Source organism: Melanerpes formicivorus, unplaced genomic scaffold, assembly GCF_026170545.1.
Source record: "Melanerpes formicivorus ecotype bairdi unplaced genomic scaffold, bMelFor1.0.p_v2 SCAF_89, whole genome shotgun sequence".
NCBI lineage: Eukaryota > Metazoa > Chordata > Aves > Piciformes > Picidae > Melanerpes > Melanerpes formicivorus.
The window spans coordinates 117,976-142,724 of record NW_027142441.1 but is presented as its reverse complement, the minus strand read 5'-3'; the positions used below and the strand labels follow the sequence as shown (position 1 = coordinate 142,724).

The 24,749-nt window shown below is 53.6% G+C and overlaps 1 protein-coding gene across 3 annotated transcripts in view; it reads right to left on the bottom strand.

The window, feature by feature from the left end:
• OSBPL1A (oxysterol binding protein like 1A) overlaps window positions 1-24,749 on the bottom strand; it is a 138,097-nt gene that overhangs the window by 66,634 nt on the left and 46,714 nt on the right. The window contains exon 1 of one of the 3 annotated variants that reach the window (XM_068165477.1): window positions 22,271-22,447. The exons of 1 other annotated variant lie outside the window; for it this stretch is intronic. Coding sequence is in view for 1 of the 2 variants with exons in the window: in XM_068165473.1 (XP_068021574.1) it covers window positions 3,550-3,585 (36 nt within the window). In the remaining variant the exon portion in view is untranslated. Of the gene's footprint in view, window positions 1-3,549; window positions 3,805-22,270; window positions 22,448-24,749 lie in introns of those variants that run through there. One more of the 3 variants, XM_068165473.1, reaches the window with a different exon arrangement.

The following is a 24,749-nucleotide window of genomic DNA, read 5'->3' as shown; positions in this document are numbered from 1 at the left end:
CAGTGCCTTGAACTGCTGCTGGTGTAGCTGCTGCCATGCAAAACAAGCTGTGATCAGGTAATCAAGGAAGTAAGATGAGCTCACTGATGACAGGCAAAGGCTTACTTACTGTATCACAAGACAGCATCAGTCTTCATCCCAGAAGTCTGCCCAACTGACTACAACTACAGCATCAGAGCTGAGATCTTGAAATTCAGAAGAGAAGAAAGCCTCAAGACTAACATAACAGTTTGCTTTCTTCCAGGCCCATGCCCATGCCCATTACTTAGGAAGTTCCTGTTCCTCCAGAGGCTGAAAGACCCCCAGGCACCCAAGCAAACCCCACACATATCCATCTGAACTCCTGATCAGCCAGTGGCCTACATCCCAAGTCAAAGCCTCCAGAGACACAAAAGACTTCATCAATCAAGTCATAAGATTCTGCCTCAACCATTCCCTGGATGAACATAAGGATCCACTGTTAGCCAGCTACCAAGCTTCACCTCCAAAGGCCAAGAGGAGGAGTTTAGCAGGGCTGATTGGGAAAGGCTACATTTCAGAGTTAAAAAGCACAGAAACACTCAGGTTGGAAGAGACCCTCAGGATCACCAAGCCCAACCATTAACCCTGCTCTACAAGGGTCACCCTTAAACCATAGCCACAAGCACCACATCCAAACCACCTTGAAACACAGACAGGGCTGGTGACTCCACTACCTCTCCCTGCCCAGCACATTCCAGTGTCTGACCACTCTTGATGGGAAAAATGTTTCCTAATGTCCAGTCTAAACCTCTCCAGCCACAGCTTGAGGCCTTTCCCCTCTTGTTCTATCACTAATTGCCTGTGAGAAGAAACCAGCAGCAGCCTCTCCACAACCTCCTTGCAGGGAGCTGTAGAGAGCCAGGAGGTCTCCCCTCAGCCTCCTCTTCTCCAAACCAAACAGCCCCAGCTCCTTCAGTCATAGAATCACCATAGAATCAATCAGGTTGGAAAAGACCTAAGAGATCACCAAGTCCAACCTATTACCCAATTCCCAACACCTCCTGACAACTAAACCATGGCCACATCCAAGCCTTTCTTGAACACCTCCAGGCATGGCGACTCCACCACCTCCTTGGGCAGCACATTCCAATGGCTCTTCATAGGACTTACTGTCCAAAATACTTCCCTACATTTGATTTATTAAGTAATAAAACTCTGCTAATGAAGGAAAGGAGCAGATAGGATCATAAAACTTAAAGAGACAGTGGAGTCCCTGCTGAAAACAGAGGCCAAGCTGCTGTCCACACAGCAGCAGCTCAGACTCGGGTAAGATCAGGCCAACACAGACATCAAGGCAGTAAGAGAAGAGAGCAGAGCTGGAGATGCTGAGAGAATCAGACAACACAATCACACAATTGTTTGGCATGGAAAAGACCTCTGAGATCACTGAGTCCAACCATCAACCCAACATCACCACAGCCACTAAACCATGTCCTGAAGAGCCAAGTTTCTTGAGCACCTCCAGGGATGGAGACTCCACCACCTCCCTGGGCAGCCTGTTCCAATCCTTGACCACCCCTGCAGTGAAGAAATTTTTTCCTAAGCTCCAACCTAACCCTCTCCTGGCACAATTTCAGGCTTAAGGTCACTTTTGGGTACCATACTGATGTAACAAGCCTACCAAAACTAAGAATCAATCTACCTCCATCACCTGAATTCCACTCTGGCACACCAAAGAGAAGACAGCAGAGCTACACATTGTCTGCTCCATCAGGCACAGGACCAGTCTGCAGGTTCTAACCCAGAAGCAGCTGAGTGGAGAGAGCAGCCAGCAGCCCTTGTTAGAAACATTCAGCACTCACAAGTGCCTGCATGAAGAGGTTTTGATCCACCCATGCCCTAGGGACAGAGATTGTTTCTCTTCCACCTTTCCCTCCAAGACCCTGATGCTGCTTCCTCACCATGAACCTTGCTGCCTGCCTTTCCCTCTTCTCCTCCCACATTTGGCTGTGTCAATGTTTGTTTATTCAAAGGCTGATGAAGCACCAGGGTTTTAACCAGCAGAGAATGTCACAGTTCTGAGCCAAGACCTGCCTACAGCACAGGAACAAGGTGCAAAGCCTTCATTTCTGATTGCCAATTAGAAGGATGGCTATGGCCTAGAAAGCTCCAAGTTTTATCAGAGGAACTGCTCTCTTCAAAGTGGATGAGCAGAGAGAGTTGGGGTTGATCAGTTTGGAGAAAAGAAGGCTCCAAGGAATACAGAATACAGAATTAGCCAGGTTGGAAAAGACCTTCAAGATCATCAAGTCCAACCTAGCACCATCTAATCAACTAAACCATGGCACCAAGTGCCTCATCCAGGCTCTTCCTAAACACCTCCAGGGATGGGGACTCCACCACCTCCCTGGGCAGCACATCCCAATGGCCAAGCTCTCTTGCTGGGAAGAATTTCTTCCTAACATCCAGCCTGAACCTCCCCTGGCACAGCTTGAGAGACCTTATTGTGGCCTTCCAGTATCTGAAGGGGGCTCCAAGAAAGCTGGGGAGGGACTTCTGAGGGTGTCAGGGAGTGATAGGACTGGGGGGAATGCGTAAGTAGAAATGGGTAGATTGAGATTGGATGTTATGAAGAAGTTGTTCCCCAGGAGGGTGGTGAGAGCCTGGCACAGGTTGCCCAGGGAGGTGGTGGAAGCCTCCTGCCTGGAGGTGTTTGCAGCCAGGCTGGATGTGGCTGTGAGCAACCTGCTGGAGTGTGAGGTGTCTCTGCCCATGGCAGGGGGTTGGAGCTGGATAATTCTTGAGGTCCCTTCCAACCCTGACAACTCTATGATTCTGCAGTGGTCAAGACTTAACAGAGCTTCTTCTGGCTTGCTTCTGAAGTGAGACTTAATGGCAAAGAGTAATGCCCCATTAAATGCCCCCAGAGGTGTTCATGGCTGGACAGGACAAGGCCTTGAGCAACCTGGGCTAGTTGTCTAGAAGGTGTCCTTACCCATGGTAGAGGGGCTGGAACTAGATGATCTTTAGGGTCCTTTGGAACACAGCCCTATAAGGAGAGGCTGAGGGAGCTGGGGTTGCTTAGCCTGGAGAAGAGGAGGCTCAGGGGAGACCTTCTTGCTCTCTACAACTCCGTGAAGGGAGGTTGTAGCCAGGTGGGGGTTGGTCTCTTCTCCCAGGCAAGCAGCACCAGGAAAAGAGGACACAGTCTCAAGCTGTGCCAGGGGAGGTTTAGGCTGGAGGTTAGGAAGAAATTCTACACAGAGAGAGTGATTGCCCATGGGAATGTGCTGCCCAGGGAAGTGGTGGAGTCACCATCATGGGAGGTGTTCAGGAGGAGAATTGATAGGGTGCTTGGTGCCATGGGTTATTTGATTAGGTGGTATTGGATGATAGGTTGGATGTAATGATCTCAAAGGTCTGTTCCAACCTGGTCCATTCCATTCCATTCCATTCCATTCCATTCCATTCCATTCCATTCCATTCCATTCCATTCCATTCTTCCATATCCAACCCCTCCCTGATTCTATGGCAATGAAAACTCTCCCAGCCTGGTTAATTCTATTCTGTTCTGGTTTGGCTTCTTACCTTCCCCTTAGGTATCTGTGAAGTGACAAATCCCATGAAGCCTTCTCAGGGTGGAGAGCTGCAGATGCTGCCAGGGTGCATTGTGTCCTTACCCATGTTCCAGGACTATCAGAATTAGTCCAAAAAAACCCAACCCCACAAGAGTTCAAACAAAAGCCTTCTGCTTTTGTCCTTTTCTGGCAAGTGCTGTTTCTATTCTGAGGGAAGCTGCAATTAAAACTGGCTGCTGGGGATGTTTGTCAATAGCTCCTGCCAAGAGCAGCCAGGGCTGGGTGACATCAGCACCGAGGGAGGTGTTTGGGAAGCTCCTTTTGAGGTTGCAGGGTAGAAGATTACCAGAAGAAAACCACACCCCAGAGAGATTCTGCTGCCCCAGTGAGATCTTTCCTCAGCAGCAGACACCACAAGGGGCCTCACCCACACCAAGGGTCCCGTCCCCACCACTGATGCCAGCAGGACTGCAGCAGTCTGTCACTGCATGTTTGCTCATCTGGTGGGGACAGGCTGCCAGAGCTGGGGCTGGGCAGCCCAGATAAGAGAAGATTCCAGGGAGACCTCAGAGCAGCCTTCCAGCACCTGAAGGGGCCTACAAGAAAGCTGGGGAGGGAGATTTTTACAAGGGCTGACAAAAAAAACCCAGAGCCCAAGGTCCTGTAGCTATGACAAACATGCTGCTTCATGCACAGAACCGGAGGGGCTGCAAGGGACCTCCAGAGATCATCCAGTCCAACCCCCCTGCCAGAGCAGGGCCAGAGAATCCAGCACAGGTCACACAGGAACACATCCAGACAGGGCTGGAAAGGCTCCAGAGAAGGAGACTCCACAACCTCTCTGGGCAGCCTGCTCCAGGGCTCTGGGACCCTCACAGCAAAGAGGCCTCTCCTCATGCTGAGGTGGAACCCCCTGGGTTCTAACTTGTCCCTGCTGCTCCTTGTCCTACCACTGGGCACCACCAGAAAGCCTGGCACCTTCATTTTGACAGCCAGCCCTCACATCTTTACAGACATTACTGAGCTCCCCTCTCACCCTTCTGCAGGCTAAACAGCCCCAGGGCTCTCAGCCTTCATCCACAGCAGAGATGTTCAAACCCCTTCATCATCCTTGGTGCCTCCATTGGATTCTTTCCAGCAGATCTCTGCCCCTCTTGAATGACAGAGCCCCAAACTGGCCACACTGTTCCAGGTGTGCTCTCACCAGGGCAGAGCAGAGGGGAGAAGAACCTCCCTAGACCTGCTGGGGACACTTTCCTTGATGCACCCCAGATACCATTGTGCCCCTTGGCCAGCAGGGCACATTGCTGTCCCAACAGGACCAGGGGACAGCAAGCAGTGCAACCACAAGGCATGCCATGCACCCAGGGGAGGGAAGAAGTGGTACTTGCACAGCTGCAAGCACACAACAGCATTTCAACACCATCAGCACTCATCTGCAACTGCCAAAGGGGTGCCCAGTGCATACTTGGAGAGACAGGAGGAGGGGCAACAGATTGAAGCTGGCAGAGGGTAGATTGAGACTGGAGATGAGGAAGAATTTCTTTGCAGTGAGGGTGGTGAGACTCTGGCACAGGCTGCCCAGGGAGGCTGTGGCTGCCTCCTCCCTGGAGGTTCTCCAGGCCAGGGTGGCTGGGAGCCTGAGCAAGCTGGGCTGGTGGAAGGAATCACCTAGCTGGCACTAGATGATCTCTCAGGTGCCTTGCAACATCACCCATTCTATGCTTGATGGATTTATTGCATCTTTTCTGCTTGGGAGCCTCTGGCCACCTTTGAAGTTTGCTGAGGCTCCCACTCAGGGAGCCCAGACTTTGAGCTGTGAGAACACACACAGGAAACATTTCCTTTTCATTTCTTCAGGGCTGTTTTGAGAATAGCTCTTAAGGCAGTTTTGATCTGAGTACTTCCCTTACAGTACTTTTTCATTACACACCACTAATGACTTTGATCAAGCCCTTTGTATCCTCCCCTCCATGCATCTTTTCCCAGCTGGAGCACAGTGAGTGCAGGCAGCAAAACATTTTGTCTTTTGAAGGAGCTCTCATGGCTTTGCTATGTTTTTGTTGGCTCCCACTGGTCCCTGCTGCAGGACTGGATGTGGTGTTGACTCAGGAGTGAAACCAGCCTCCTATTACACAATTAACACTTCTGAGGCTGGTTCTCTGCACCACAAGCTCCACACTGGGCATGCTGTGAATGGTTTATGGAGAGTAGGCGACAGTTGCTCCAACAGCAGTTCCAAACCAAACAGGCAGGCTGCAGGCCTATGCTGCCTTCAGGAGAACTCAGCTCTCCTATTTGCTTGCTTTGGTTTCATTTGGGATGCTAACAGGGGTGACCTTATTGCTCTCTACAACTCCCTGAAGGGAGGTTGTAGACAGGCAGAGGTTGGTCTCTTCTCCCAGGCAAGCAGCACCAGAACAAGAGGACACAGTCTCAGGATGTGCCAGGGGAGGTTTAGGTTGGATATTAGGGAGAAATTCTATACAGAGAGAGTGATTGACCATTGGAATGGGCTGCCTGAGGAGGTGGTGGAGTCACCATCCCTGGAGGTGTTCAGGAGGAGGCTTGATAGGGTGCTTGGTTGCATGGTTTAGTTGATTAGGTGGTGTTGGATGATTGGTTGGACATGATGATTTTGATGGTCTCTTCCAACCTGGTCTGGTCTGGTCTGGTCTATTCTATTCTATTCTATTCTACTGAAAGGAAAAAAAAGTTGAACTCCTACACAGGCCAGAAGTCACCAGTGAGTTTCATAGAGCAGTGCTGGACTTAGCTCCACCCAAAATCCACTTTGGAAAGTATTATCCCTTGATCAAGCACCTCAGAATATACAATCATAGAATGAGGCAGGTTGGAAAAGGCCTCAGAGATCAAGTCCAACCTATGACCTAATCCCTAACACCTCCTGACAACTAAACCCTGGCTCCAAGGGCCACATCCAAGCCTTTCTTGAACACCTCCAGGGAAGAGACCTCCAAGCTCATCCAGTCCAACCCTCAACTCAGCACTGAAGGGTCAACACTAAACCATGTCCCTAAGCACCAGGTCCACCACACCCCAGGGATGGTGACTCCAGCACTGCCCTGGGCAGACCATTCCAGTGTTTGACAACTCTTCTAGTGCAGAAACATTTCCTGAACCTCCCCTGCTGCAGCTTGCATCCATTTCCTCTGCTCCTGTCTTTTGCCACCAAGGAGAAGAGGCTGCCCCCTCCTAGCTCCAACCTCCCTTCAGGGAGCTATAGAGAGCAGTAAGGTCTCACTCAGCCTCCTCTTCTCCAGCCTGACCTAGAGGCTAAAGCCAATTAGCCCCAAATGACCTTACTGTTCCATTACAAACAGAAACATGGCCATGAACAACTGGAATATGCAAATATTCACAGCAGTGGACCAGATGTGCTCTCCTTATGAGAGGCCTTAAACACTTTGGCCTTTATCTGGTAGGAGCTTCTTGGTGGTAGGAGGGTTGGGGGGTTGATTGGGGTGGGTGGGATGGCTGGGTTGGTTTTGGGGGGGTAGGATGGCTGGGTTGGTTGGGGGTTTTGGGTTGGTTGTTGAGTGGGTTTGGGACTGTTGCTTGGTCAGGCTCTTTGGGTTGGTTGATTTTGGTTGGTGGGTTTGGGCTGATTGGTTAGTTGGGGTTGTTTGGGGTGGTGGTTGAGTTGGTTGGTTTGGGGCTGTTGCTTGATCAGGCTCTTTGGGTTGGTTGATTTTGGCTGATGGGTTTGGGCTGATTGGTTAGTTGGGGTTGTTTGGGGTGGTGGTTGAGTTGGTTGGTTTGGGGCTGTTGCTTGGTCAGGCTCTTTGGGTTGGTTGATTTTGGTTGGTGATTTGGGGCTGACTGGTTTGATGGGGTTGTTTGGGTGGTTGTTGAGTTGGTTGGTTTGGGTCTGCTGGTCAGGCTTTCTGGGTCAGCTGATTGGGTCATTGGGCTGGTCAGTTGGGGGGTTTGGGTTGGTTGGTTTGGGGCTGTCTCTTGGTCAGGCTCTTTGGGTTGGTTGATTTTGGTTGGTGGGTTTGGGCTGATTGGTCACTTGGGGTTGTTTGGTTGGTTTGGGGCTGCTGCTTGGGTGGGCTTTTTGGGTGGGTGGTTTTGGGTTGGTTGGTTGGTTTGGGGCTGCTGCTTGGGCTGTTTGGGTTGGTGGTTTTTGGGTTGGTTGGTTTGGGGCTGCTGCTTGGGCTGTTTGGGGTGGTGGTTCTGGGTGAGTTGGTTTGGGGCTGCTGCTTGGTTGGGCTTTTTGGGTGGGTGGTTCTGGGTTGGTTTGGGGCTGCTGCTTGGTTGGGCTTTTGGGGTGTGTGGTTTTGGGTTGGTTTGGGGCTGCTGCTTGGTTGGGCTTTTGGGGTGTGTGGTTTTGGGTTGGTTTGGGGCTGCTGCTTGGTTGGGCTTTTGGGTTGGTGGTTTTGGGGTTGGTTTGGGGCAGCTGTTTGGTTGGGCTTTTTGGGTTGGTGGTTTTGTGTTGGTTTGGGGCTGCTGCTTGGTTGGGCTTTTTGGGTTGGTGGTTTTGGGTTGGTTTGGGGCTGCTGCTTGGTTGGGCTTTTTGGGTGGGTGGGTTTGGGTCAGTTGGTTGGTTTGGGGCTGTAGCTGGGTCAAGCTTTCTGGGCTGGTATTATTTGGTTTATTTTTCCCCCCCTCTGTTGCAAGAACTCTGTGTGTGTTACTCATTGCTCCTCAGCTCCTTCTTGAGCAAAATATAACTAGGGCCAAAATAAGGCTGTAAACCAAGCCTGCTTCTCCCAGAGGTACAAACTTAGCACTCCAGTGACACTGCTTACTAGAAAATCTTCTCTTTGTTACACCCCAGTATGCAATCCCCTGGCACTTACATTCCAGAGGAAGAAGTTGCTGCTACTAAGCTCTTTTATGAGCTTAGAATCAGAGGAAAAAAATGTAATAAAACCCATAGAATAGTTCAGGCTGGCAAAGACCTTTAAGACCAAGTCCAACGATTAACCCAAATCTGGGGCTAAACCATGGCCCTCAGCACCACATCCAGAAGGCTTTTAAACACTTCTAAGAATAGGGATTCCACCACCTCCCCCTGGGCAGCCTGTGCCAGGCCTTGAGAGCCCTTTCAGGGAAGAAGTTTCTTCTAATATACAACTAAAGAGAAGGCTGCAGCTGAAGGCTCAGGAAGGGTCTCTTCTCCCAGCCCAGCAATGTGCTCCCAGTCCAGACTGCAGTGTGCTACTTCTGCCCTGGTGAGGCCACAGCTGGACTATTGCATCCAGTTCTAGGCACCCCAGTTCAAGAGGGACAGGGATCTACTAGAGAGAGTCTAAGGGAGGCTACAAGGATGAGGAAGGGACTGGAACATCTGGGATGGGCATTGGGATGTGCTGCCCAGGGAGGTGGTGGAGTCCCCATCCCTGGAGGTGTTCAAGAGGGGATTGGATGTGGCACTTGGAGCCATGGTTTAGTTGTCAGGAGGTGCTGGGTGAGACAGGTTGGACTTGATGATCTTTGAGGTCTTTTCCAACCTTATTGATTCTATGATTCTAAACCTTATCTGGTACAGCCTGAGGCCATTTCCTCTCATCCTGTCACTTGCTACTTGGGAGTAGAGACCAACTCCCCCCTGGCTCCAGCCTCCTCTCAGGGAGCTGCAGAGAGCAATGAGGTCTCCCTCAGCCTCCTCTTCTCCACACTAAACACCCCCAGCTCCCTCAGCTGCTCCTCACCAGCTCAGCTCTCCAGACCCTTCCCCAGCTTTATAATTTCTCCAGTAAAAACCACTGGCTGCCAGAATAAAACCAGGGAGCAGTTTGGATGGAAGCCTAAGGAACACTGAGAGTTTTCCCCAGCCCAAGCTGAAGCAGCCTGGAGTGCCATGTCACACTTGAGAGTCACTGAACTGTAGGTGGGAGCAAAGACATGAGTCAAACAAGCACAGGCCACGTGCTGTCAGCTGCTCTGTGACACATGGCTCCCTCAAAGTATCTACAGCTCCTGCACTGGCCTGCCTCTAAGAAAGGTGTTGATGTGTGAGGAGCCTTCAGGAGAGAGCAGAGGAGGCTCAGGGCAGATCTCAATCCATACAGAACCTGCAGGGAGGGTGCGAAGAAGACAGAGGCAGGCTCCTATCCATGTGCAGTTGCAGTGGCTCACAGAATCACAGGTTGGAAAGACCTCACAGATCAGCCAATCCAACCTATGACCTACCACCCAACACCTCCTGACAACTAAACCATGGCTCCAAGTGCCTCATCCAAGCCTTCCCTGAACACCTCCAGGGATGGGGACTCCACCACCTCCCTGGGCAGCACATCCCAAGGGCCAATCTCTCTTGCTGGGAAGAACTTTCTCCTCACCTCCAGCCTAAACCTCCCCTGGCACAGCTTGAGACTGTGTCCTCTTGTTCTGGTGCTGGGTGCCTGGGAGAAGAGACCAACCCCCACCTGGCTATAACCTCCCTTCAGGGAGTTGGAGAGAGCAAGAAGGTCTCCCCTGAGCCTCCTCTTCTCCTGGCTAAGCAACCCCAGCTCCCTCAGCCTCTCCTCACAGGGCTGTGCTCCAGACCCCTCCCCAGCTTTCTTGCCCTTCTCTGGACACCTTCAAGTCTCTCAAAGTCCTTCTTGAACTGAGGAGCCCAGAGCTGGACACAGGACTCAAGGTGTGGCCTCAGCAGTGCTGAGCACAGGGCACAAGGACTTCCCTGCTCCTGCTGGCCACACTCTTCCTGATGCAGGCCAGGATGCCATTGGCCTTCTTGGCCCCCTGGGCACACTGCTGGCTCATGTTCAGCTGCTGTCACCCAGTATCCCCAGGTCCCTCTCTGTTTGGCAGCTCTCAGCCACTCTGCCCCCAGCCTGTAGCACTGCCTGGGGTTGCTGTGGCCAAAGTGCAGCCCCTGGCACTTGGACTTGTTGAATGCCATCCTGTTGGCCTCTGCCCATCTGCCCAGCCTGGCAAGGCTGTCTCCAAACAGACAAGGCAGGGACTTAAAAGGAGATTTAGTCTCATCAAAATTGTTTGGTATGCCAACAAGTATCAGTGCAGCACAGGTCCACGAAGCAATATTACCCAGCCAGCTTTAGCTTTGTTTGAGGGATGGTGACCCAACAGGCAGGTATCACTCACCTCAGGATCTCAGGTAGTGATAGGACTAGGGGGAATGGAATGAAGCTGGAGGTGGGGAGATTGAGGCTGGAGGGGAGGAGGAAGTTCTTCCCCATGAGAGTGGTGAAGCCCTGGAATGGGTTGTCCAGGGAGGTGGTTGGGGCCCTGTCCCTGGAGGTGTTTAAGGCCAGGCTGGATGAGGCTCTGGCCAGCCTGATCTAGTGTGGGGTGTCCCTGCCCATGGCAGGGGGGTTGGAACTGGATGATCCTTGTGGTCCCTTCCAACCCTGAATGAAACTATGAAACTATGAAACCTAAAGGATGAGGGCTCCCAGCCTCTGAAGGAGTCACCTTGGGCAGCATCTTGATCCAGCACTCAGGGCTGCAAACCCATTGCTGAGGAGGACTGGCTCCATTTGTCCTCTGCCAGCTGAATCTGCTCTGTGCTCACACATGGTCAGCAGGCTAGAAACTTCCCCAGAGCAAAGCACTTCACTGGCCGAGGGCCCTGCCTTGCTATCAAAGGTCCTCACCTTCCCTATCCCTTCAGTGAGGCTGTGCCTGACCACAGTCACCATGAGGCTGGGCAGTTGACCCTCAAGCTGCTGCAGAAGAGGAGACACAGGGCACAAGCTGAAACATGGCAGAGTCCCTCTGAACAGCCAGAAACACTTCTTACTGTGAGGGTGACTGAGCTCTGGCACAAGCTGCCCAGAGCAGTTGTAGTCCCCATCCTTGGAGGTACTCAAAAGCCATCTGGACATGGTCCTGCACAACTACCCCTAGGTGGCCCTGCCTGAGCACAGCAGCTGGACCAGAGGACATCCAAAGGTCCCTGGAGAAGAGGAGGCCTGGAGAAGAGGAGGCTCAGGGGAGACCTTCTTGCTCTCTGCAACTCCCTGAAGGGAGGTTGAAGCCAGGTCTCTCGGTCTCTTCTCCCAGGCACCCAGCACCAGAACAAGAGGACACAGTCTCAAGCTGTGCCAGGGGAGGTTTAGGCTGAAGGTGAGGAAGAAAATCTTCTCAGACAGAGAGACTGGCCATTGGGATGTGCTGCCCAGGGAGGTGGTGGAGTCCCCATCCCTGGAGGTGGCTTAATGGCAAGCCAGCAAAGTAAGCATTTCACAGGTGTCACTGCCAAAGACATTCTACAAAGGTGAGATATCCAGATGAGAGCTATGCTCACACTGCTGCACATGCTGGAGCAGAGGAGACTCAGAGGGGACCTTATCACTCTCTACAGCAACCTCAAAGGAAGTTGGAGTCAGGTGGGGGTCAGGCTCTTCTCCCAGGCAACCAGTGACAGGACAAGAGGGTATGGTATGAAGCTGCCCCAGGGGAGGTTTAGGTTGGATATTAGGAAGCACTTCCTCACAGGAAGGCTGATCAGGCACTGGATGGACTGCCCAGGGAGGTGGTGGAGTTGCCATCGCTGGAGGTCTTGAAGAAAAGCTTGGATGTGGCACTTGGTGCCATGGTTTAGCTGATGGTGTGCTGTTAGGTCACAGGCTTGATGATCTCAGAGGTCTTTTCCAGCCTCAATAATTCTGTGATCCTCTCATACTGCACTCTTCACCACAAATGGATACACTCCCTGAAGGTGTTCAAGATACCTGTGGCCATGGCACTTGGGGCCATGGTTTAGTGGCCCTGGGGATGTTGGGTTCATGGTAGGACTGGATGATCTCAGAGGGCTTTCCCAACCAAAACAATTCTGTGATTCTGTGGCCAAGTAAAATACACCAAAATGGTATGGACAGTGGCACTGAGTGCAGCCTCAGCAGATTTGCTGATGACACCAAGCTGTGTGGTGCTGCTGACAGCTGGAGGGAAGGATCCATCCAGAGGGACCTGGACAGGCTGCAGAGCTGGGCACAAGCCAACCTCAGGAGGTTCAACAAGACCAAGTGCAGGGTCCTGCAGCTGGGTGGAGGCAATCCCAAGAACCCATATAAACTGGGCTGGGACTGGCTTGAGAGCAGCCCTGAACAAAAGGACCTGGGGGTGCTGGGGGAGGAGAAGCTCAGCAGGAGCCAGCAGGGAGCACTTGCAGCCCAGAGAGCCAAGCAGAGCCTGAGCTGCAGCAAGAGAAGTGTGGCCAGCAGGGCCAGGGAGGGGATTCTGCCCTCTGCTCCACTCTGCTGAGACCACAGCTGCAGCTCTGGGGCCAGTTCTGGAGCTTCTGTGCCAGGAAGGATCTGGAGGGGCTGGAAGGAGTCCAGAGAAGGGCCAGGAGGAGGAGCAGAGGGCTGGAGCTGCTCTGCTCTGGAGACAGCCTGAGAGAGTTGGGGCTGTTCAGTCTGCAGAGGAGAAGGCTCCCAGGAGACCTCATTGTGGCCTTCAAGGATCTGAAGGAGCTCCAAGAAAGCTGGGGAGGGACTTCTGAGGGTGTCAGGGAGGGATAGGACTGGGGAGGAATGGAGCAAAACTAGAAGAGTGGAGATTGAGACTGGATGTGAGGAAGAAGTTGTTGCCCAGGAGGGTGGTGAGAGCCTGGCACAGGTTGCCCAGGGAGGTGGTAGAAGCCTCCTGGCTGGAGGTGTTTGCAGCCAGGCTGGAGGTGGCTGTGAGCAAGCTGCTGTGGTGTGAGGTGTCCCTGCCCATGGCAGGGGGTTGGGACTGGCTGAGCCTTGAGGTCCCTTCCAGCCCTGACAATTCTATGATTCTAAAACACCCCACATGGCAAGCTTCAGGTGATTTGACAAGAGTTTGACACAAAGCCTTAAGAAACAATGCTTCTGAAACCACCTCACACACAGCATGTGGGCAACAAAGAGTTAAACATCCCATCCCCCTCAGAAGATGTGATAAGAGCCAGTACTGGACAGGCTGCAGGACATTTGGCTTTCAGAAGTGTAGAAAGAAGGTTTTTCTAAGAAACTAGCTGCTATCAGCTTGAACAGGAAAAGAAGCCTCACAAACCCCCCTGGGTGCAAGAAATAAAGGTCAGGAAGGAGAATGCCTCTCCAGAGAATCCACAGCTACCCAGCTCAGCATCCTGACGTGCTGTGCAGCTGAGGCACAAAAGCAGAGCACCCAGACTGGCTGCAGGCAAATCTCTCACAGGCTCAGATGCAAAAGCCCAGCAAAGCAAGTCCACCAGCATGGTGCTGTGCACAGAGTGCAGCCTTCAGCCCTGGCCTTTGCTACTGCATTTTTCTCCTGAGGAGTTCCTGGCCCTTACCTGGCAGTAACTGGCTGGGAGCAAGGAAGTTCTAGAACTCTGTTCACAGAATCATAGAATTGTTTGGGTTAGAAAAGCCCCCTAAGATCATCCAGTGAAACATCAACCCAACCCCACCATGGCCATTAAACCATGGCCCCAAGTGCCATGGCCACCTATCTCTTGAACACCTCCAGGGATGGGGACTCCACCACCCCCCTGGGCAGCCTCTGCCAAGCCCTGACCACTCTTGCAGCAAAGAAAATCTTCCCCATGTCCAACCTAACCCTCCCCTGGCACACTTTCAGGTCATTTCCTCTCCTATCACCTGAGAGTAGGGAGAAGAGCCCAACCCCCAGCTCACTGCAGCCTCCTCTCAGGGAATTCAATGAGGTCTCCCTCAGCCTCCTCTTCTCCACACTCAACACCCCCAGCTCCCTCAGCTGCTCCTCCCCAGACCTCTTCTCCAGACCCTTCCCCACCTTTGTTGCCCTCCTCTGGACTTGCTCCAGCTCCTCAATGTCCTTCTTGAAGTGAGAGGCCAAAACTGAACCCAGCACTCAAGCTGTGGCCTCCCCAGTGCCCAGCACAGGAGGACAATCCCTGCCCTGCTCCTGCTGCCCACACCATTGCTGCTCCAGGCCAGGCTGCTGGTGGCCTTCTTGCCCACCAGGGCACCCCCTAGGCTCATCTTCAGCCAGCTGTTGACCAGCACCCCCAGGTCCTTCTCTGCCAGGCAGTCTGCAGCCACTCTGTCCCAGTCCTGGAGTGTCCATGGGGTTGCTGTAGCGAAGGGCAGGACCTGGCACATCCGCCGCGCCAAAGCACATCAGCCACACACAAAGCAGGTGATCACCTCTGTGTGCCATGACAAAGTCACACTGACACCAGAAGAATCAAAGTGTGCAACCCCCCTCAGTCCTGCTTGTTTGCTAAACATGACAGGGAGGAAAACAAACAGCATTGTCACAGCAGCGAGAACACAGGAAGGAAATTTCCACCTCCCGCGTTCGGGTTTTGTTCCGCTCAGCGCACACAGAGCCCAGGACACTGCTTGGAAAACACAGCCACAGAGAACAGAATTGCTAATCACTGTTTGAGAGGCTTACTATTCACAGACTGCTTTGGCTTGGAAGGGATCTTCAAAGGTCATCTTGTCCAACCCCCCCCGGCAGTCAGCAGGAACACCTCCAACTAGAGCAGGCTGCCCAGGGCCACATCAAGTTTGACCTTCAATGTCTCCATGGATGTGGTCTCAAGCACACCCCTGGGCAGCCTGCTCCAGTGGCTCACCACTCTCACTGTGCAGAGCTTCCTCCTGATGTCCATCCTAAATCTGCCTTGCTCCAGTTTCAAACCACTGCCCCCTTACTGTATCAAACCATCCCATTACATGGGACTGCTGCTTGATGCTTTCCCTCTGCAGTCCCTGCAGAGGGACCTGGCCAGGCTGGACAGATGGGCAGAGGCCAACAGGATGGCATTCAACAAATCCAAGTGCCTGGTGCTGCACATTGGCCACAACAACCCCAGGTAGAGCTACAGGCTGGGGTCAGAGTGGCTGAGAGCTGCCAAACAGAGAGGGACCTGGGGGTGCTGATTGACAGCTGCCTGAACATGAGCCTGCAATGTGCCCAGGCAGCCAAGGAGGCCAAGGGCATCCTGGTCTGCATCAGGAAGAGTGTGGCCAGCAGGAGCAGGGAAGTCCTTGTGCCCTGTGCTCAGCACTGCTGAGGCCACACCTTGAGTCCTGTGTCCAGTTCTGGGCCCCTCAGTTTAAGAAGGACATTGAGAGACTTGAAGGTGTCCAGAGAAGGGCAAGAAAGCTGGGGAGGGGTCTGGAGCACAGCCCTGTGAGGAGAGGCTGAGGGAGCTGGGGTTGCTTAGCCTGCAGAAGAGGAGGCTCAGGGGAGACCTCATTGCTCTCTCCAACTCCCTGAAGGGAGGTTGTAGCCAGGTGGGGGTTGGTCTCTTCTGCCAGGCAAGCAGCAGCAGAACAAGAGGACACAGTCTCAAGCTGTGCCAGGGGAGGTTTAGGCTGGAGGTGAGGAGAAAGTTCTTCACTGAGAGAGTTGTTAGCCATTGGGATGTGCTGCCCAGGGAGGTGGTGGAGTTGCCATCCCTGGAGGTGTTCAAGAGGGGATTGGATGTGGCACTTGGAGCCATGGTTTAGTCATGAGGTCTGTGGTGCCAGGTTGGACTCGATGATCTTTGAGGTCTCTTCCAACCTTAGTGATACTGTGATACTTTTCTTCAGCTTTGTGCCTTCACAACTAACATCCTCAGATGAGTCAGAGACAAGACCTGGGAACTAAACCCCAGAGTGAGAGCAGCAGAAGCAGAGTGAGAAGGGGGCTCATTTCAAATTAATATGATTTACACTGGGTTCCCCCAGAGGCCCACAGATGGATTCCCAGCTAGTTTACACAGGGCTGCTTAACTACTGCCAACAGAGAAGCCAAAAATAGATAATGATGATCATAATAGTGATGGTGGTAGAGGTGGTAGAGGTGGTAGAGGTGGTAGAGGTGGTAGAGGTGGTAGAGGTGGTAGAGGTGGTAGAGGTGGTAGAGGTGGTAGAGGTGGTAGAGGTGGCATACAAGCCAAGCTTTGAAAAGAGCATGAGTCCACTCTGGAAAGGGTTCAGAACAGGTTACCAGCATGCTTAGAGTTGGACAGCACAGTACAGAGTGGGGACCAGCTGTGTGACCAGCTCTCACATCAAGTCCTAGAGCTACAAGTCAGCAGCAGTTTCCCTGCCACTCTGTCAAAAGATGACAGACTCAAACCTAACAGCAGCTGCAAGGGAGAAGGTTAACCTCTGAAGAGCACACTGTCAAGGGAAAATAAAGCCCTGGAACTCTGCTGTACCACAAAGACCAGTGGCATTCACAGAATCACAGAATCATTAAGGTTAGAAAAGCCCTCCAAGGTCACCCAGTCCAACATCAACCCAACCCCACCATGGCCACTAAACCCTGGCCCCAAGGGCCATGGCCACACTTTTCCTGGAACACCTCCAGGGATGGGGACTCCACCACCTCCCTGGGCAGCCTCTTCCAATCCCTGACCACTCTTGCAGCAAACAAATTGTTCTTAATATCCAACCTAACCTTCCCCTGACACAGCTTGAGACCCTTTCCTCTTGTCCTGTCACTGGGGGAAGAGCTCAACACTGGCTCACTCCAACCCCCTTTCAGGTAGCTGTAGAGAGCAATAAGATCTCTCAGCCTCCTCCTCACCATCTTTTGCCCTACAGTAACATCCTGGCATCCTTCTGTGAGCCAGGACCACCTGACACCCTGAATCCTTCCCTGTACATCACTTGACCAAGGATCTGACCAACTGCTACACAATGTAGGTGTTCTGTCACCACACACAGCCCCAATCTGAAGCAGAAAAGCAGCACAAGGTTCTTGTCTTCTTCCTGAGCAGAGTTCCAGCATCTGTTATTTTAATAAGCTTCTGTCTGGGCTGCTGCTGAGCTCCTCTGCCCACTCTGCTAACCTTGGCTGCTCTAGGAAGGTCTGTGAAAAACCACAAAAAAGTTTCATTCTTTAACTCTCTTTAACTCATAACTTTAACTAAGTGGTGGTGAATGGTGCCACAGCCAGCTGGCAGCCAGGGATCAGTGCTGGACCCTGTGCTCTTTAACATCTTCATTGATAATCTGGATGAGGGGATTGAGTCAGACATCCAGTCATCAGCAAATTTGCAGATGACACCAAGCTGGGAGCAGATGTTGGTCAGTTAGAGGACAGAAGGGCTCTGCAGAGGGACCTCAACCGACTGGACAGATGGGCAGAGGCCAAGAGGATGGCATTCAACAAGTCCAAGTGCCAGGGGCTGCACTTTGGCCACAGCAACCCCAGGCAGAGCTACAGGCTGGGGTCAGAGTGGCAGAGAGCTCCAAAATGTAAAGGGACCTGGGGGTGCTGATTGACAGCTGCCTGAACAGGAGCCAGCAGTGTGCCCAGGGGGCCAAGAAGGCCAAGGGCATCCTGGCCTGCAGCAGGAAGAGTGTGGCCAGCAGGAGCAGGGAAGTCCTTGTGCCCTGTGCTCAGCACTGCTGAGGCCACACCTTGAGTCCTGTGTCCAGTTCTGGGCTCCTCAGTTCAAGGAGGACATTGAGAGACTTGAAGGTGTCCAGAGAAGGGCAAGAAAGCTGGGGAGGGGTCTGGAGCACAGCCCTGTGAGGAGAGGCTGAGGGAGCTGGGGTTGCTTAGCCTGGAGAAGAGGAGGCTCAGGGGAGACCTTCTTGCTCTGTCCAGCTCCCTGAAGGGAGGTTGTAGCCAGGTGGGGGTTGGGCTCTTCTCTCTAGCACCCAGCACCAGAACAAGAGGACACAGTCTCAAGCTGTGCCAGGGGAGGTTTAGGCTGGAGGTGAGGAGAAAGTTCTTCACCGAGAGAGTTGTTAGCCACTGGAATGTGCTGCCCAGGGAGGTGGTGGAGTCCCCATCCCTGGAGGTGTTCAAGAGGGGATTGGATGTGGCACTTGGTGCCATGGTTTAGTCATGAGGTCTGTGGTGCCAGGTTGGACTTGATGATCCTCTAGGTCTCTTCCAACCTCAGTGATACTGTGAACTCCTCTACCCCCTAAATTCCTTGGACTGCCTAAATTGCTTCCTTCCCATAGCACTGATAAGGTCATTGTCTTCACAGCCCTGTAGTTCACTTCCCATCTGCAAGGCTGAAGCAGTGTCAGATTAAAAATGAAAACCGAAGCTCCCAAAGGAGGAAAATGATGCCATTTGCAAACATTTGCCTGTCAAGTTCCTCTGATTTGAATACCTCCTCTTCAGAGCTTTAGCACAGATGAAATATGCAAGCACACACAGCACCCAAAAATAAGCACTGCTGGAACGAAGGCATGACCAGAATTACCAATGCTGCAGCCTGAGAAACAACCTGACCAATGCCAGGCACAGAATCAACCAAGTTGGGAAAGACCTCAGAGATCATCAAGTCCAGCCTATGACCTAATACCCAACACCTCCTGACAATTAACCATGGCTCCAAGTGCCACATCCAAGCCCCTCTGGAACACCTCCAGGGATGGGGACTCCACCACCTCCCTGGGCAGCACATCCCAAGTGCTAACAACTCTCTCTGTGAAGAACTTTCTCCTCACCTCCAGCCTAAACTTCCCCTGGCACAGCTTGAGACTGTGTCCTCTTGTTCTGGTGCTGATTGCTTGGGAGAAGAGACCAACCCCCTCCTGGCTACAACCTCCTTTCAGGTAGTTGTAGAGAGCAGTAAGGTCTCCCTGAGCCTCCTCTTCCCCAGAGAGCTTTGCTCTCTCACATGCCATGCCCATACATCACTCCACATCACATCACAACATATAACAGAGACTCACCAGCCTCCTACTGAAGAACTTCTTCCTCAGCTCCAGTCTAAACCTACTCTCCCTCAGCTTCAAACCATTCCCCCTTGTCCTATCTCTAGACACCCTCAGGAAAAGTCCCTCTGCAGCCTTCCTGGAGGATCCCTTCAGGTACTGGCAGGCAGCATTAAGGTGCCCCCAGAGCCTTCTCTGCAGGCTGCACACCCCCAGCTCCCTCAGCCTGTGCTCACAGCAGAGCTGCTCCAGCCCTTGGATCATCTTTGTGTGCTCCTCTGGACTTCCTCCAACAACTCAGTGTCCTTCTTACACTGGGGACAGCAGAACTGGAGGCAGGATTCAAGGTGGGGTCTCACCAGAGCAGAATAAATGGGAAGAATCACCTCCCTTGACCTGCTGGCCACACTCCTCTTGGTGCAGCCCAGACAGGAAAGGTTTTCTTGATGCAGACATACCTCAGGTCTCTCAACACCAGACACCTCTTGTTGTGCCCAGTGCAGTTATCAACTGGCTGAGAAATGCTCTTCTCCTTCCCTCCATCCTCCAAGCTGAACAGTGTTTCAGTTGTTTGGGGCATTGCCTACAGGCCTGGACACACTGAGGCCTTGGCTTCATTTCCATGACTTTCAGGAAGAGCCACAGCAGAGAATGGACAAAGAATTGCTCTGTTGTGCTGCATTGATTGAAAGAAAGCAAAGTAGCTAATACAAAAATAGGGCTGTCACCTGTTTCTAGGCACACAGAGGAAAAAGCAAGCACAGGCACTGGCTTCATGGCTTGATGGGCTGAGGCCTCTGTGGTTCTAGGTCTAGTAAAACAGCCAGCCAAGACACAATCCCTTCTTAGACCTAACCAACTGAACCCCTTGCTTAGCTTCCCTGATGTTCCTTGAGCCTTGCTTAGCTTCCCTTGCATTCCTTGAGCCCCCTCCCTGGGCCAGTTTAGATGAGGCCTTGAGCAGCCTGGTCTAGCTGGAAGTGTCCCTCCCCATGGCAGGAGGGCTGCAACTAGACGATTTTTAAGGTCCCTTCCAACCCAAACCATTCCATAGTTATAGAGGTTAACGTCGCTGGCTACTGGCAGGCGGTAGAAAAGGGACTGCTGATGGACTCCCTGATGGCTCAGGGTGTCCAGATCAATAGTCCTCCCACAACTACAGAGTGTCCTTGCTGCTGCCCTCACCTCCACCCTCTCATGGAGAGCCTCATCCAGGAGTCACCCGGGCACAGCTTGCAGGCCCCTTCCCCATGCACAACCCAGGAAGGCAGCAGGTCAGAGTGGTGAGAGCTATGCTCACACAGACCACAAACCAGACACACAGCATGACTTAATCTTATTCCTTCAGCTCTATTGCTGTACATTGTCCATTTCAGACACCTTAGAACAGAACAGAATTAACCAGGCTGGGAAAGACCTCTGACAACTGCTTGCCCTCCCACAGAGCACGAGCGCTTCCCTTCCCAGGAACACCCCTGGGCACATCTAACCCTCGGACATGTCATTATTCCAGGACACATGCAACAGAGTGAGGCAGTGCCTGAACTGCTGGAGGTCAGTGTTTGCTAGTGGGTGCACATTTTTGTCTGCAGCACATCAGGCAGACACACAGAAGATAACACGTTACGCCATGGCAAAGGTCACTGGACCCGAGGACTCTGCCCTGCAGCGTTCTGACCTTAAAGCTCCTGTGAAGCTGAGAAGCTTCATTTGTCAGCACAGAATGCCAGGTCAGAAGGTGTCCAGTTCTGGGCTCCTCAGTTTAAGAAGGACATTGAGACACTTGAGCGTGTCCAGAGAAGGGCAACAAGGCTGGTGAGAGGCCTTGAACACAAGCCCTATGAGGAGAGGCTGAGGGAGCTGGGATTGTTTAGCCTGGAGAAGAGGAGGCTCAGGGGTGACCTTATTGCCCTCTACAACTACCTGAAGGGTGGTTGTAGCCAGGAGGGAGTTGGCCTCTTCTCCCAGGCAACCAGCACCAGAACAAGGGGACACAGTCTCAAGCTGCGCCAGGGGAGGTTCAGACTCGAGGTGAGGAGGAAGTTCTTCACCGAGCGAGTCATTCGGCATTGGAATGGGTTGCCCAGGGAGGTGGTTGAGTCATTGACCCTGGAGGCGTTCAAGGGGAGATTGGACGTGGCACTTGGTGCCATGGTCTAGTCATGGGGTCTGCGGTGTCAGGTTGGACTCGATGATCCTCGAGGTCCTTTCCAACCTAAGTGATACTGTGATACTGTGATACTGTGACCACAAGGATCATCTGTTAGGAATAGCCCAACTTAGCTGAACATCAAACTCATTTCAACCAAGAAATGAAGAAACCTTTCTCAATCCCATATCTATTAAGGGTAGGCTTTTTGCATCAGCTTGTAAGCAAATCCCCTTTTAAGAAGGGAAAAAAAACCCCAAACCACCAACAAAAAAGCCACAAGCAAGCACCTAGAAATAATGACACCACCTACAAACAAAGAAAGGAGATCAAAGCCATGAACAGGCTACAAATGAAGTCATCTTACAACCGCTACTTGCTCTAAACTTAGGCTACACGAGCTCTTCGTTTACTCTTAAACATAACCTTTGACAGTAAAAGTGAAACTCAAGATAGTCATCAGCACACTTTAGTTAGGGCTGGTTACTGAAGAGCCAAGCTTTGAAACGGCAAAGATAAAGCTTCAAAATGCCTTTGCTGTCAGTTTCATGCAGCTTCACAACACGCTGAGTGTTGAAGAGAAATTTCACACTCACCTAGAAAACCTCACAGGGCAAAGAGCCTGAGATTCAACTTCTACAACTACACAGAAACGCTCCAGAAGGTAAACCCAGCCGAATCCAAGCGCTTTTGGAATGCAGGCTCTGCTGCCCGCTAGGAGTGGTTCAGGGCAGCCCTGCTCCGAGGCTGCACTTCCTCACCTTGTGCCAAAGTCATTGCAGACAGCGCTCCGACTCGCACCAGCTCCGCACGGCCGCCTCGATGCACACTCGCACCGAACCCACCCAACGATCTTCATTTTGCCTTCGCGTTTGAACTGCTCGCTAAAAAGTATCGGCGCCCAGCGCTCCCTTCTCTCCGCCTGACACCGAAGGGTTCAGCCCAATGTCACCGAGCAAAACCAGACCGCACAACCCGCCCCAAACCCCCGAGCCCAGCCCCCCGGGCACCCCACGTACCGCGGAAGCGAATGGGGGCAGGCAGCCGCTCCGACAGCCGGGCTGGAAGAGCCTCTCCGGGTTGCAGCAGCAGCAGCAGCGGGAGCGGCCGGAGCGGGCCGGGCCCCTTCCCGTCGCAGCGCACCGCGGAGTCGGGCGGATGCCCCGGCGCAGGGCGGGGAGAGGCGCCCGCCCCGCGCAGCTCCGCGCCCCGCCGGAGCCAACGGCTCCCGCCGAGCGCCGAGGGCGGGGAGAGGGCGGAGGGAAGCAGCCCGCAGCGGCGGGGCGGCAGGAAGGCTCCCGGGGCGGCTAAAAATGGCCCTGTAGGCCGAGCGCTCCCGCCCTGCGCCCCCCCCGCCGCCGCCGGGGCAGGGGCGGCTGCCGGCCGCTGACGGACTGCGGGCGGAGCGCAGCCGCCCCGGAGCCCGCCCCGCGCGGAGCCCCGCCGCAGCGCCTGCACGCCGGGAGGTCCCCGCAGCCCTCGCACCTCTCCACACCCTGCGGAGCGGGGAGGTCACGGCTTCTCCGCAGCCGGCACCCCCGGCGGCCCCGCCGCTCCCCTCCGGAGCCGGCATCGCCACCGCCGCGGCCCCGCAGCTCCCCTCCGGAGCCGGCATCGCCACCGCCGCGGCCCCGCAGCTCCCCTCCGGAGCCGGCATCGCCACCGCCGCGGCCCCGCAGCTCCCCTCCGGAGCCGGCATCGCCACCGCCGCGGCCCCGCAGCTCCCCTCCGGAGCCGGCATCGCCACCGCCGCGGCCCCGCAGCTCCCCTCCGGAGCCGGCATCGCCACCGCCGCGGCCCCACAGCTCCCCTCCGGAGCCAGCACTGGAATCGCTGCCGCTCCACAGCTGTCCTCCGGAGCCGGCGGCCGCAGCGGCCACGGCGCCTCCCCGCCGTGCAAGGACAGCGGTCGCGCTCCCCCGCCGCCGATGGGAAGCGCCGCCGCTGCCATCGACACCGAGCACACCGAGCACACCGAGCCCTGCACCGGAGGAGACGTGGGGCTGGAGAAAGGGAGAAGCGGCAGAGATGGAGTCTAGGGAGACCGGACTCCTGCCCCATTCGTAATGCAAGAGGAAGAGAGACAGATGGCCTGAGGTTGCATCAGGGGAAGTTGAGGTTGGACATCAGATGAAACTTCTTCCCTGGAAGGGTTCTCAACCACTAGTACAGGCTGCCCATGGAGGAGGTTGAATCCCCATCCCTGGAGGTGTTTCAGAAAGGCAGAGACATGGTGCCATGGTTTAGCACAAGACTTAGCAAAATAGTGGTTGGACTCTATGATCTTAAAGGTCTTCTCCAACCCAAAATGACTCAGTGATTCTATGAACCCTCATCCCTTTTCCTCCTTAGTACTCTACCAGCAGTGCCAATTCACACAGCACAGAGCTGCTCTCTAAAAGGCAAAAAGTGTCCCCAGTGTGGTTATCCCTGCTGAGGGCTGCAGCCCCTCCTCCTCAGTCAAGCAGGGGCTTCTGGTAGGGCGACAGTTTGAATGAGAGGGAAAAGAAATCTCCTTAAAGAGGCAAGACAGAAGGCACCAGGATGGAGAAAAACACAGGTCCTAGAAAGAACTGGATTTCATGGGACACACACAATGCATTTGAAAGGTACTAGGGAACAATGGATTCCCCTCTGCTCAGAGTAAACCACAGAACGGTTTGGGGTGGAAGGGATGTTAAAGATCAGCTAGTTTCAAGCCCCTGCCCTGGGCAGGAACACCTCCCACCAGCCCAGGTTGCTCAGGGCCCTGTCCAACCCAGCCTTGGAACACTTCCAGGACTGGAGCCTCCACAGCTTCTCTGGGCAATCTGTTCCAGTGTCTCACCACCCTCATGGGGAAGAACTGCTCCTTAATGGCCAGTGGGAATGCAGCTTCCTCCGGTCTGAAGCCATCCCCCCTCACCCTGTCACTCCATGACTCTATCAGAAGTCCCTCCCCAGCTCCCCTGGAGCCCCCTTCAAATACTGGAAAGCTGCTCTAAGGTCTCCCTGCAGCCTTCTCTTCTCCAGGCTGAACAGCCCCAACCCTCTCAGCCTGTCTCCAGAGCAGAGGAGCTCCAGCTCTCAGATAATTTTCATAGCCTCCTCTGGACATACTCTTAACAGTTCCACATCCTTCTTGTGTTGGAAACTTCAGAATGGGACACAGCACTCCAGGTGGGGTCTCAGCAGAGCAGAGGAGCAGAATCCCCTCCCTCCACCTGCTGCCCACACTACTGGGGATCAGCCCAGGACATGGCTGGGTCTGGACTGGCAGTGCATGGTGCTGGCTCATGTTGAGCTCCTCACCCAGCACCTCCAAGTCCCTCTCCTCAGCACTGCTCTCTGTCCATTCTCCACCCAGTCTGGATTTGTGCTTGGGACTGCCCTGACCCAGGGGCAGGACCCTATACCTGACTCTGTTAATCTTCATGAGATCAGCATTGTCCTACCTCACAAGCCTGTCAAGGGCCTACAAAGGCATCAATGTACAACCACCTACAATCCAGCTGACAA